Raw genomic sequence first — 14728 nt, forward strand, 5'->3', positions numbered from 1 at the left:
GAATTAAGCACTCAGAGGTTCTCCACCCACAAGTCAGCCTCCTTTTCTACAGCACTCAGCTTTCCTTGCTCCCTGGCTGCGAAGTCCACGATTCTGTTTCACTATCTGGCTCCCGGTTCTGCTGTCCTTGCTCCTCTGGTATCACAACTGTCTTCTGAATTCAGTAGGTTCACTGGAGTCCAGAGGATGTGTTACACTCGTAGAGCTTGCTGGCCGTGAGATCCCATGTCGGGCTTGGCAGATTCTATGCACTGCCAGCAGAGGGGCATTCCGGGGATTCCTGTGCAGTTACTCAGAAGTGAAGCCCATCAGTATCTTCCCCACCTTCTTCCTAAATCCACACTTTGGATTTGGGTTAGAGATTTAGGCCAGAAGAGTCATATTAAATAATTCACTGCAAGGACTTAGATATACCCTTTTATTTCCAAATAAGGACCTAACTTTACTTGATTTCCAATTTCTTGCATCTGAATAAATCATTTGTTTACACAGTAAGGAGTCGTCTCTCGCAGCTCATTCAGCCTGCTCTCTGAAAGCACTAACTACATGAGGGAACTGCTGGCTTCTCTGGAAGCCTCCAGCATTGACTGCCATGGGGCTACTCGCTCAAACTACTTGAGCTCAAAGCTTCCAGATATTTAATATGAAGAAGTTTGTGACCTCAATCCGAGAAAATTATTTTCGATATGTTTGTATTTCACATCTGAGGGTTGCTAGCTAAAGATTCTGATTCTAGAGCAAAATGTGTTGGCTTCTGTTGGTTACTTTACATTCTACGACTTTGGAGAATTGATATCTTTTTTGGGGGGCCTGGTATTCTATAAATATAAAATGGAGGTGGTACTAAGATAATAGACCCTGAATGTTTAAGTACCAGTTGACAGTCTGGCAGTTTGGCACCGCAAACTGCTCCACGGTCTGTTTCCATAAAGATTACAGCCCAAGGAGACACGATGGAGAACTGCGTCCTCATGGGTCAGACCGCTGTGAGCTGGAATCGATCCCACAGTACGTGACAACAGCAGCAGTGTTGGAAGGAGCCCTGGTGAAGCAAGGTTTAGCTACTAACCAATAGGTTGTTGGTTTCAACCTGCACGGGGTCTCCATGGAGAAAAGTCTGTGCACATGAGATTAAAACTTAAACACACCTGTGGTCTTCAAGTGGATTCTCCTCCTGGAGGTCAGATTAGAAACCCACAGGGGTTCCCAGCTCTGACCTTTCTGGTGCCGTCTGCAGTAGGTTTTCCTCATGGAGCAGCTGCTAAATTCAAATCGCCTCTAGGTTGGCAGCGAAGTGCTCAGCTACCACACTACCCAGGCGTCTCTGCAGTGACTATAGCCTATAATATACTGCAGTTCTAATTTTTCACATGAAATCTCTGAGACAAAATTGAATAGATGGCACATAAGAACAGCAACAATATTGCTATGAATATTAGCTTGAATTGATTATATATAAGATTCTTTTGACAGTGTCTAGCACTAGTGAGAAATACGTATGTGGGAGTTCTAATTGTTCTGTATGAAGTTACGTGTGTGTTCATATATTCTTCACTGGACACATAGGAAAAATAAATTTAAAAATGAAAACTTTCTAATATGTTTCTTTAATTTTTAAAATTCTGCTTTATTAAATAACAATGACCTAATTGTCTTTCTCATACCAACTCCATCAATTGAAAACATTTCTATTGTCTTTTATTACTTTTCCAGTCATTTTCTTTTTCATCTATTAACATTTAAAATACAAAACCAAATCATGTTTGTATTTCTGTTCAAGGTAGTAACCATGGGAGCTTTTTCTTCTTCTTCATGTCTATAACAAAACTGATCCCTGAGTCTCAGCAGAGAGGAACAGGGCCCATGAGTTGCAGTGTCTCTGTGGCAGCCCATGGGCCAGTCCCTGCCATGGGGAAGGCCATGCCATGGGGAAGGCAGGCACTGAATTTGACACAGCTGCGAGTAACCATGGGAACTTCCTGACATCTCGGAATTATTTTTCACCAGAGAAAGAAAAGTGTCTTTTAAATGATTCCTTAATTCTATCTCTCTTTCCCGTCTTGTGTCTATTCTCCTATTCATTGTTTTTAAATTTGCTTTTGTTCTTTTGACAAATCTTCATTTAAGTTGATATAATTTAGATTTCATCATATCTCTCAAAGTTTTTTTCTCTTTGCATGTATTATGCCTGAAGGAATTTATATATATATATATATATATATATATATATATATATATATATATATATAACTTTCATAGTTTAGAATATATTTTGATGGCTTCAAAATTCCCATCGGTCCGAAACGAGTCTTATATGTATAACTGTAAAAAGCCTCAGAGCTGGAGACTTATAGGATCATCAGTAACATCTGGAGCTGTTGTCTAACCTTCCTTTCCTTTTATAGACTGTTTCCTTCAACATTCTCCCACGGTTGTTTGACTTATTCTTCACAGGTGTCTTTTATTGAGCAAAGGACTACAGATATTATTTTCTAACACAACATACTTTGGCATCTATGTAAACGATGTTCGGAAATATTATTTGTGATGTATTACATCTACAACTCTGATAAATGTTCTCAGCACAAATCTTTTATTTGAGTAACATTCCAAGTGAAATCTCCAAACGTGTTTGTCACCCTTTTTTATCTACAGAGATTCATATTCTCAGAGTCTGATCAATGTAGATGATGGTCTATATCACGCTTTATTTCTTTTTCTCCTACAGTTTATTGCTTTTGCTTCCTTATTCTTCATCCTGGTCTCAATCACAACCTTTTGTCTGGAGACGCACGAAGCTTTCAATATTATTAGAAACAAGACAGAGCCAGTCATCAATGGCACAAGTGTTCTGCAGTATGAAATCGAAACCGACCCTGCTTTGACGTACGTAGAAGGCGTATGTGTGGTGTGGTTTACTTTTGAATTTTTAGTCCGCATTGTTTTTTCCCCCAATAAACTTGAATTCGTCAAAAACCTCTTGAATATCATTGACTTTGTGGCCATCCTCCCCTTCTACTTAGAGGTGGGGCTCAGCGGGCTCTCGTCCAAAGCTGCTAAAGACGTGCTGGGCTTCCTCCGGGTGGTAAGGTTTGTGAGAATTCTGAGAATCTTCAAGCTCACTCGTCATTTCGTAGGCCTGAGGGTGCTTGGACACACGCTTCGAGCTAGCACCAACGAATTTTTGCTGCTGATCATCTTCCTGGCTCTTGGAGTTTTGATATTTGCGACTATGATCTACTATGCTGAGCGAGTAGGCGCTCAACCCAACGATCCTTCCGCTAGTGAGCACACCCAGTTCAAAAACATCCCCATTGGGTTCTGGTGGGCTGTGGTGACCATGACTACCCTGGGCTATGGGGACATGTACCCCCAAACATGGTCAGGGATGCTCGTGGGAGCGCTGTGTGCACTCGCCGGAGTGTTGACAATAGCCATGCCAGTGCCTGTGATTGTGAACAATTTTGGCATGTACTACTCGTTGGCAATGGCAAAGCAGAAACTCCCAAGGAAAAGAAAGAAGCACATTCCGCCTGCCCCGCAGGCAAGTTCACCTACCTTTTGCAAGCCAGAATTAAACATGGCCTGCAACAGCACACAAAGTGACATGTGTCTAGGCAAAGACAATCTACTTCTGGAACATAACAGATCAGGTAAGACACAATTGCAAATGCATGCCATTAAATGCTTTATCGAGCAATATCTTAGGTAGAAGACAGTCATTACTACTTTTTGCAAGTGCTCATGGATTCTCAGCCCTACCCTTCACAAAACCTTTCTGCATGTGTGGGGCTTGTAGATGACTGGATTATAGCATTTCTAAATGAATTTCCAGTAGTTATTTGCATAGTTGGTCTATAGAATTTTCTGGCTTTAATGGGAATGCCCTTTTGCTGATGGTGCCAATGTTTTCTTTTGCCCATTGTTGCTTTTGTGCCATGTTTTGTTTCCCTGCATGATGTGATGCTATAATATCGGCCATGTCCCACCCTTCATTTTCAAAATGTTGTTCTCCACACTGTTTTGGCTTGATGTGTTTGTCTCAGTTTTGCCTCTACCTCACGGTGGTGCGCACCTCAATATAATCCACAAGAAATGGTTGTCTAAGAAAAGTAGATGTCTTCATTGCAAAGGCCTAAATATCAAAGAGGTGATATGGGAAATGCCCTTTAATAGCAAAACTCTTTCCTAGTAATATTCTGGAGGATTGCCTAATGTTCATATTCTTAAATTAGGTAGGATATCTCAGTATAACTCCTTTGGTGTCACATAATTAACCAACCATTCACAAAACAGATGATGTATTCTAGATAATAAATGTAACAGTTATCATTCAATGAATTTCTTTCCCTTTTTTTGCACTATGCACTTCCAAAACTAAATTGTGGCTGATTTACTACTACCTGAGATGGGAAAAATCACTTTCCCTTATATTACCATGTCATTGAGAGTTCATTGATACTTAATTTTCCAAAGGTACAGTGAGATGAGAGGTGGCTATCATCTCTGGTTTCTTACGTGTAGTACAGATGAAAGATTGTGTAGACTAACCAACTGAATTAGCTTCTAATTAGCCTACCATGACATTTTAAGACATATAAATTCCACGAAACTTAGGTATACATATTATTTTCTGTAGAAAAGTTACTTCTGACAATCCTTCGTGAATATTTTCAATTAGACATTACACCAATTAGACTGAATAATCAAACACAAATTATATACTTGACATTTTGATGTCTCTTGTTAGTGCTATGAAGATTTTATGAAATAAATAAAAAAAGAAAAAAGACTTGGCTTAGAGTGTTGTTTAAATTTCATTCACAGCCCTTAGGTTTACTTATTTGATTTCTCTGCAAAGTCACCCTAAACCATTAACTGAAAATTGTTACACCCATAGTATCTTTAAGAAGATGGGGTTTGTTGGGGCTAGCTGCTCTCAGCAGAGAGCTGGGCAGAAACAATGAAGGGCCTGGAAAAGAGCAGACATGCTCTGACCAGAAAATATTTGTTTCAACAAAGTATTGTTAGAGGATGTTATTACACACTTCAAAAATCTTTGACGACCATAGAGAAGTAAGTTGTTTCAAGGGCATTTAGAAATGTTGATTTCTTTCCATTGTCAATGTTAAAATGTTTTTAGCTTCAAAATGCAGTACCTGACATAAATATTTGTTTCAAGATTTTTTTGGGGGGAGAAAAAATTTGTTTACAGAAAAATAATATAAACATGTTGTAAAAGAACAATTAAGACAAAGATTTATGAGTTTATTATTGATTAACAAATTACTAATTAGTAAGATTAACACATTAAAAATCTTATTCGAGTTTATATTAGTTTTATTAAGCACACCTATTTTAAGTTCATTAGGTATTAAAAGCAAAAAGCAGGTGAAGTCCAGAGTGGAATTAAAATTTCAAAATATAAGAAAAAAAAGCAGTTCTCTCCTTCTACACATATTTCCATTTTGCTTTATGTAAATTTTTTATGATGAGTGTTTAAAATTCTTTCTTTTCTTATCGTGATGTGATTATTGTGTTTTGTATATGGAGTGACTGGATAATGGGCATTCGGTGTAAACTCTTTGTACTGTCTCACTTCCTCATTCATCACTGTCTGTACGTGGGCATGGCGCTGTGACCAGTTTTATCAGGTGACGACAGTACAGGAAGTGAACCGCCGTTATCACCCCCAGAACGGCTCCCCATCAGACGTTCTAGTACCAGAGACAAAACCAGAAGAGGGGAAACATGTTTCCTACTGACAACAGGGGATTACACGTGTGCTTCTGATGGAGGGATCAGGAAAGGTAGGCATTCCTTGAAACAGATCGTCTCAGGTGACGTAACCTTTGGTGGGTGATGACATATGGAGTGATTTAAATCAGTCATTTTTAAGAAAGACTGCAAACAGAGCTGGTGTACCCTGTCCATGGCATCTTCCTACATGATGCGCGTTCTTAAATGTGTGTCCTAACAGCCTACTTGATGATCATGTTTAGGAGGCATCTCATCTTTCTATTTCACTTCTCTTTTACTTTGTGTTTTTGCTTTTGTTTGTCACGGTTCTGTGAGCAAAATTGTCGTGAAATGTTTACAAATGTTTTAGAAGGCAGGCATCTATCCACTTATTTTAATATAATGTATTCAGAAATTTTAAAAAGTATCTTTCCCACTTACAAATGTTAAAACTCTACTAATCATTACTTGGCTACAACGCATTCTAATTTCGTCTGGGATTCATTACTTGACAATGTTTCCAGGGGTTTCTCTGAGCGGCATAAGGTTTGCAACGGCAGGGTGGTTTGCCATACAGACCAATATGTCTAACCATTTGAAAGACCACGGATGCATTTACGAATTAGAGTTTCTCTAATAATGGAAATTTTATTATTTTTCCACGCACTCGTCCCGTTACTCGCAAACAAAGAGGCTCCAGAAATATTTGTTGCTTAGGGACCTTTTTACTGGGCTGATATCTTTACAGAGAATAATAAAATGTGTGCAAACATAGAAATGTCACTCCATCACGTGGTTCCTCTTTCCAGGAAGCTGCCATTGCCTAGTACTATTTCTTTTTTCTTTTTTTTTAAATCATTTTATTTGGGGATCATATAATTCTTTTTTTTTAAAACAATTTATTAGGGGCTCATATAACTCTTATCACAGTTCATACATATACATACAGCAATTGTATAAAGCACATCTGTACATTCTTTGCCCTAATCATTTTCTCTTTTTTTATCCTCTTTTCTTTTTTTTACATTTTATTAGGGACTCATACAACTCTTATCACAATCCATACATATACATACATCAATTGTATAAAGCACATCCGTACATTCCCTGCCCCAATCATTCTCAAAGCATTTGCTCTCCACTTAAGCCCTTTGCATCAGGCCCTCTTTTTTTTCCCTCCCTCCCCGCTCCCCCCTCCCTCATGTGCCCTTGGTAATTTATACATCGTTATTTTGTCATATCTTGCCCTATCAGGAGTCTCCCTTCCCCCCTTCCCTGCCGTCCCTCTCCCAGGGAGGAGGTCACATGTGGATCCTTGTAATTAGTTCCCCCATTCCAACCAACTCGCCCTCCACTCCCCCAGCATTGCCCCTCACACCCTTGATCCTGAAGGTATCATACACCCTGGATTCCCTGTACCTCCAGCCCTCATATGTACCACTGTACAACCTCTGCCCTACCTAGCCCTGCAAGGTAGAATTCGGATGATGGTAGCTGGGGGGAGGAAGCAACCAGGATTTGGGGGAAAGATGTGTTCTTCATCGGTACTACCTCACACCCTAATTGACCCATCTCCTCTCCCGAACCCCTCTGTGAGGGGCTCTCCATTGGCCGACACTTGGGCCTCGGGTCTCCACTCTGCACTTCCCCCTTCATTCAATATGGCATATATATATACATATACATATACACACACATATATACATATACACACATATATCTTTTTTTTTTTTGCATGATGCCTTATACCTGGTCCCTTTGGCACCTCGTGATCGCACTGGCCGGTGTGCTTCTTCCATGTGGGCTTTTTTGCTTCTGAGCTAGATGGCCGCTTGTTCACCTTCAAGCCTTTAAGACCCCAGACACTATCTCTTTTGATAGCCGAGCACCATCAGCTTTCTTCACCACATTTACTTGTTCACCCACTTTGGCTCCAGCCGTTGTGTCGGGAGAGTGAGCATCATAGAGTTCCAATTTAATAAAAGAAAGTATTCATGCATTGAGGGAGTGTTTGAGTAGAGGCCCAAGGTCCTTCCGCCACCTTAATGCTTAACCTATAAATATGGACACATCGATCTATTTCCCCATCCTCCTATATATATTTACATGTACATGTACTTGTCTAGACCTCCATAAATGCCCTTTGAATCCTAGCTCTTTCCTCCATCTCCCTTGACTTTCCTCCTGCCCTACTACCATGCTTCGTAGCCACCTGGGCTAGAGTATACCTCTTTTCTACGCAACCTTACCCTTGATCATTCCCCACCAGGCCTGCCATTCCCCCCTCTCTACCATTTGGGGTCCCATGTTGTTCCCTTGTTCCTGTGTTTGTTAACACCACTTCCTTATCCCCCTTACCCCCCACCCAAAGTCCCCCCGGAACTGTCGGTCCCGTTGTTTTTCCTCCAGATAGTTCATCCAGCCTGTCCTATTCAGACAGACCTGTGGAGACACTAACATGCACGAAAACAAGACAGAGGAAAACAAAGCAACAGTATACAACCAGACAACAAAACAACAAAAACAAACCACTGACAAAGAACAAAATAGAACACTTCACAAGAGAAAAGCTTGTAGTTCGTTCAGGGATCATTTGCTGGCCCTTAGGAGCGTTTTCCAGTCCAGTCTGTTGGGGCACCACGCCCTGGCCCCAAAGTCCACTTTCAGCATTCCCTGGGGACCTTGCCACTCCATTCCCATGCTGTTCTGCTGCACTCCCCCAGTGTTTTGCCTCGGTGTGGTGGGATCAGGTCAGGTGCAATTCCCACACTGTGTTTCCGGTGCTGTCCCCTGTATTGCCCTTAGCCACTGAGGGGCATCATGTCTCATAGTGGGGCCAGCCATGTTGTTCTCTCTGTGGACTGGCTGCTCTACTCAGGAACATCATCCTCACGGCCTGGTGGGCCAGGCTGTGCTCCACTCTCTCCTCCTGCCCCTTCATCTGCTCCCGTGTGCTCTGATCAGATATGTCCATCTTCCGGAGCTGCAGAGTCAATGTAGTCCTTTGGAACAAATTCTTTTCGGGGGAGGGGCAGGAATCCACTTCATTTATGGTGCTGGGGCCAGCCTCCCAGACGTCTCCAGCCGGGATATTGCATTCACACCTTGCGGCACTGGGTTGAAGTCTGGTCCCACTTTCCCTGTGGAGATATAAACAATACCCTCCCCTTGGGTGGGTTAGCGCCCCATGCCCCCACTCCCCTTTTCTTCCTTATATTCATCCTTTTGTTTTCCTTTCCCCCCCTCCTCCACCATTGTCTACCATGTGCATCCCTGGTTTTGGTCTGGTCTCTGCCATACTACACAGTCTTCACCCCAAAAATGTTTGTATACAGTAGCTTTTCCCCTATGCCACTTTTGCTTTTTAAAAATTTTTTAATTCTTACCTCAGCGGGCTCATGTTGCACTTGTCCTAGTACTATTTCTTAAGCAGTTTTTGTTTGATAAGCAAAGGTCTGAAAGGAGAGCTCAGAAAACTTGTACTTCCCTCTAAAATTCTTTTTGAAACTGGTTTGTGGTACTTATAATCCACCTTTGTTTTTAAAAAAAAGTGCTGGCATTTTATAGATTATCTCCTATTTTGATAATTCCAAATACTTTGTTGTCAGGTTTTTAATTCTGCTTACTAGCAGAAGGAGAAATTAAGTATAATTATTTACTATAGTAATTGACTATATATGAGTGAAAATCTCATCCCAAACTTTCATTTCGGTGGGACTACATATTAAAAATATGCTAATTTGCTATCGCAGTTTCTTCCTATTGAATCTTTATATATTTTAAACCTGAAATATTTATTTTGTTATCGTTTATCTCTAAATTATCTCATCAAGGTTATATATGTATTTTTTATTTCTTCTAATCAATTTCTATTATCCTTCTCTGCCTCCATGCCTTTGAGTTTCAAAAGAGGAGACAAAGGACTCTTTGTTCTCTTTTCACTGTGTAATATTTTAAATTTCTGCATTTCAGTTTTTCCATTCTCTACATCTGTTATTTGCATCAAACTGCATTTGCCAACTTCTGAATAGGTATATTTTACTCTTTACTGGTTATTTTGAATGTTATATATTAAAAGAAAAATATTTTGTGAAGAAAGTAAATTCTACCTTAATACTTGAGTTAATTATGTATACAAATATTAGTTGATGATGATGAGTGTGATAGTTTACTTCATAGAACATTATATATCTTAAATCACTCTATATGCCTGTACATATACATGTGCATGTATATGTAGTATCTGATTAAATTTATACATAGTTTTAAACATTATAAACAGCATATCACATCCAATATTTATGTCAAGACTATGTGTTAAATACCTAATTTAATTCTTTCCTTTAATGTTAGACAATATTTTGAATTCTTAAATTGCAAAGTAAACCATAGTTGAGGAATGGCTATGCAAATTATAAAACCCAATGTTAGTATATAATTGTACTATAAAGTATCATGAGCAAAGCAATTAATGAGAAATTTAGGTTGCCTGGAAAGTTTATACAAACAATCTGGTTTCAAAATTGAACATTTTCTTCATCAGGAATAATATCATTGAAAATTCTTGAGTAAGGATTTTAGTCTGTTGTTTCTTACCATAATCAATTTCTTTCCCATCCCTACTTATTTCTTTTACAGTTATGTGTCAAAGTTATGTGCAATTATGTTTATTTTCCAGGTCTGTTAATATGTCTATCTAACTTCACTTCAACATTTTAGAGTGATGTTTTGTCATGTCTAACACAAATTCAGCCATTTCCCCATTTCCTTTTATGTAGGTAATCTCTCTATGAGTATAACTTATACATTTATTTCCTGTCTGAACCCTTCTTTTGTTTTTGAAGTTGATCTGTCTACTGATTTTATTTTGCAATTCTAAATGTTCTCTCTTAAGTGACTGGCTATAATATCAATGAATTTCCATTGAATTATTTTATTATCATTAATCATGAATATACTTTTACATTCTTTAAGAAAGTTTCTTGAAAATTCTATTACTTTACCATTACTTAAAACACATTTCTCATGTATATAGCAGTTAATATCATATGTATTGAAATATAGTCTTAAATAGTACATGGATAAGTGGTTTTAATTTCATATATATTATTTATTCTCATGAATTATATTTTAAGCCATTCCAGTAAAACTGCTTAAGGAAAATTTTGTCAAATTTTCTAATCAAAAACAAACTTGTGAAATAAAGCAAGTGAATATGGGAACTAATACTTTTACTAATTAAGTGGTTGCTACTAAATTAGGAGGGAAGTTTTTCAAATGTACACTGAAATGATAACTATTACAAATAAAAAGACTGATTAACGCAACATGATATTTGTGTTAAACACTGTAATTCAGAATTAAGAATAGCAAGCACGATTAACATAACACTTTTATAGTTAAAAGAGGACTGTCAAATCTTGCTGGAGTTCTTGTAAAGGGATCTTAGAGACTGTGGGAGTTACGTTTTCATGATGATAATTTATACATATTAACAACCCATTTAGTCATGCCTAGCTGCTATGTACATTGAAAATTTCATAGCCTGTTTTATATTTTTGCATCATATAATCATCTTTCAATTCTTAGCATGAATTATTCTTTATACAATTCCCCAAACTTTATATTAAGTTAAGAGAATTTAGAGAAATACACTTTTCAATTAAAAGAAGTAAAATCTAGCCCTCTGGGGACATGTAAAGGATCAGTCATTCTTTTGTTTTAAATTACTTAAGACATTCTCCCATTAACTTTTCTATTGTATTTTATAGTAGAATGGAATATAAGGGTAAGTTAGATAACACTTTTACCACCATTCCAATTTACATATTATATGTGCAAATTTATTTCAAGCAAAATATGCAAATGGCTGTAGACTTATTCTCTCAGTGAGACATGTGTCTTAGACAAGTTCAAGTGTCTTCAAAAGAAAGAAGAGGGACACTAAATCCAGTCAAATCAGGGACTTTGGGGAAAATCTCCTGATCCCATTGCATCTGAGGCACAGAGCTGAGCTCAGAAGGTGATAGAGCCTGCTATGGGGAGATAGCTAAGCCTAAAAAGAACTTCACACGGTTTCCTCCTGAATGTATCTAATAAATAATTGGTAGGGGGAAAAGTTGACTACAAAGAAAGAAAGAAAATATATGACATCGTGTCTTCTTTCCAGGTAGAGAGATCATAAAAACAATCAGAGGTTAAAGTGCAGGAGAGAACAGATATACCATGACTCTTTCCCAGAATGAAATGTGAAATAAGGCTCTCAGCCCTCAGAAATCAAATAGTAGTAGATTACTTCTCCTTTTCTAGGCAAAGGAGTAGACAAAAACAATAACTCCTACTAAGATCCAAGAATGATAGAACTATATAAAGAAGTGCTATTGAGAGGAAAGATTCTTTTTTATTTTTCCCTTACACTATCTTTGGTTACTCTAGATGGTTAACCAGTTGCAAGGAACATAACAAGTGTGCATGCAGTTACAGAGGAAACGCCATTTTCTTACTCTGTAATATGTTTTCAGTACAGCCGTCCCAAGGTGACCAAAGCTTTGTGTGCAATATGACTATTTCCCCAGTCCATTGTTGCCCTTGTTTGACGACAATCTGGCTTCTAACTATAGCCTTGTGCTTTTAACTGCCTATCAAGCTTTTCTAATGAAAAAGAAAAAAGGAAAATGCATGAATCTTTCCAAAAATAATAGTTCTCAGTGCTGCTGAATAAGGAGAAATTCAATCTCAAAACTCACCACTTCTGAGTCGATTCCAACTCACGGCTATCCTATAGGACCAAGTAGAAACTCCTCTACATGTTTCCCAGACTGTAAATTTCTAGAATAAAAGGCCTCTTTTTTTTCTCTCCAATAGCTAAAGAAACACATTGGATTAAAATTTGTGAGAGGATTTTATATCTATAAACCTGTGACTATCATAAATAAAGGATTAGAATGCAAGATCATAAAACTAGAACGTGCGTTATAATCAAATTGATCTCAAACTCTGGTGGCTTGGCTAAGAATTTTGTGAGGCAGAACATGAGAGATGTGAGGTCACTTTTTATTTGACTGAAATTATTACTTCATTCATAGCTTGTTCTTTTTCTTTCTTCTTTGCTTTTTAACCCATAAAATGAGAAACGAAGATATCATTTTACATAAACTGAATATAACATCGCATGCCATTATTTAATTATCCTTTTGACTGTATAATGCTGGAGGAGAAAATATGCTGGAAAAATCATTGCCACTTTAAATGAGGCATTGTTTATTAACTTAGAAAATAATGATAAAATGATTTCAAAGTAGCTTACTTTGTTTCTTTACATTTCTCAAGGACATATTTTGAAATTTTAAAATGTTAGCAAATTTTTATCTTACTTAAATTGCTTTGCTTACTTTTGGAAGAGCTTTAGAATTCTACCTGCTAAAATTGAATTGACACTTATTGTATTCTGAAGAAAAATCGATTTGGAAACATAGAAACTATAGTTTGTGATAGCTGTTTTAGTCTTTTAGGAAAGGCAACAACAGTGAGCTTCATATTTTAGTTATAAATTGCCTCATTATTAAATTCTTTGTAAAAAAAGTCAACAACTCTTCTTTGATTTTTTTTAAAAAATAGAGCCGTTGATTACCCTGTAGGCATGTTTGTTTGTGTCTATTTTCCTGTTGAATTCAACTGATGTCTGTGATTTTTTTCATAAAAGGATATGAAAAATCGCGAAGCTTAAACAACATAGCGGGCTTGGCAGGCAGTGCTCTGAGGCTGTCTCCAGTAACGTCACCGTACAACTCTCCTTGTCCTCTGCGGCGCTCTCGATCTCCCATCCCATCTATCTTGTAAAGCAAACTACATCAGTCGGCTAAATTGTATTAAGTGAAGTACTGTTTCCCCTGTAATGGAATTCAGTAAAAGTAGCATTACTTCAGGTTCCAATAGTGAAGTATAACTCCTGCATGACATGACTATTTGAAAATCAGAAATCCTACCTGGGTAGCTAAAGAATCTTATCCTGGCTTAAAAATCACATAAGGTAGTGCTACTCCTTCTCCATAGTAATCGACCCGATCTCCTTTTGCAATAAAATGACAGGTAGTATCAATCCTGGCCACTACACTAATCCATAAACATATCTTCAGGGAGATACATTTAAAACTGTGTGCTTCCAAATGCCAACCATTCACTGGACCTTCATCCCTCGTGACTTTTTAAACCATTCTGAAGAGATCTGGGATCCTGTCTTATACTCAACATGGCTTTGGTCACTTCCATCTTGTCTCTGTCACCTGGAGCAATGTCGCAGCTCGGGGATCATGGATAACCTGAGATATGTACTTGCATGGAACCATTCTACAGATGAAAGCATTGGTCTACCATTCTGCATTTTGAATTGTAGGATGGGGAGTCCAAGTTTCCCCTTGACTTATTTTTCCTGATCATCTGAAAGAAGTATTTGTTTTTAATAGTTTAATTTCCCAATAGTCTTACTTTTCTTTAAGAACAATGCTGTATTCAAGTCATAAATGTTTGCACACAGATAATTGCAAAGAGATTGTTATTCCTGATCACACGCAAACTGGAGCCAGATCTGTAACTTAATGACTTAGGAGAGGCACAATATGTAAAAGAAAGGTAACTTTCAGCCAGCTTTTTACAGATTAGCCAGACATGACCATCTGACCATAGACTCGGCATTTCCCCCCTTAATGCCAGGATTTGTCACAGTGTTTAACGACTGAATACAAACTACTCTGAAAAAGGTCATGTCTTTTTACTCCCCTGATTTATTTTAATTTTATGAATTTATATTCAAACATTAAAAAGCATTGGCTTTTGCAGAGGTTTTTCTGACTTGTCTTAGATTTTGAAACAACAGAATTAATCACATTTTCAGGAAGTGTTTAATCAGGTGCTTTGTCCTGTATGTTGTTTGTCTGTCTGTCTGAGCTCTCTGTCTAAACTCTATCTGCCATATGTCTCCACAAAGCACAGA

The 14728-nt window shown here is 37.9% G+C and overlaps 1 protein-coding gene and 1 pseudogene across 5 annotated transcripts in view; one reads left to right on the top strand and one right to left on the bottom strand.

Annotated features, from left to right (window-relative positions):
* KCNC2 (potassium voltage-gated channel subfamily C member 2) overlaps positions 1-14334 on the top strand; it is a 209723-nt gene extending 195389 nt beyond the window's left edge. Inside the window, exons 2-4 of one of the 5 annotated variants that reach the window (XM_075552764.1) lie at positions 2729-3653; positions 5646-5810; positions 14273-14334. In XM_075552764.1, coding sequence (XP_075408879.1) covers positions 2729-3653; positions 5646-5810; positions 14273-14334 — 1152 coding nt within the window. Of the gene's footprint in view, positions 1-2728; positions 3654-4046; positions 4151-5645; positions 5811-13441; positions 13579-14272 lie in introns of those variants that run through there. The other 4 variants (XM_075552762.1, XM_075552763.1, XM_075552765.1 and 1 more) reach the window with 4 other exon arrangements.
* On the bottom strand, positions 1811-1961 carry LOC142452155 (small nucleolar RNA SNORA5; annotated as a pseudogene).
* Positions 14335-14728: the final 394 nt, after the last annotated feature.

The sequence above is a fragment of the Tenrec ecaudatus genome, chromosome 6 (assembly GCF_050624435.1).
Source record: "Tenrec ecaudatus isolate mTenEca1 chromosome 6, mTenEca1.hap1, whole genome shotgun sequence".
In the NCBI taxonomy this organism is placed as follows: domain Eukaryota; kingdom Metazoa; phylum Chordata; class Mammalia; order Afrosoricida; family Tenrecidae; genus Tenrec; species Tenrec ecaudatus.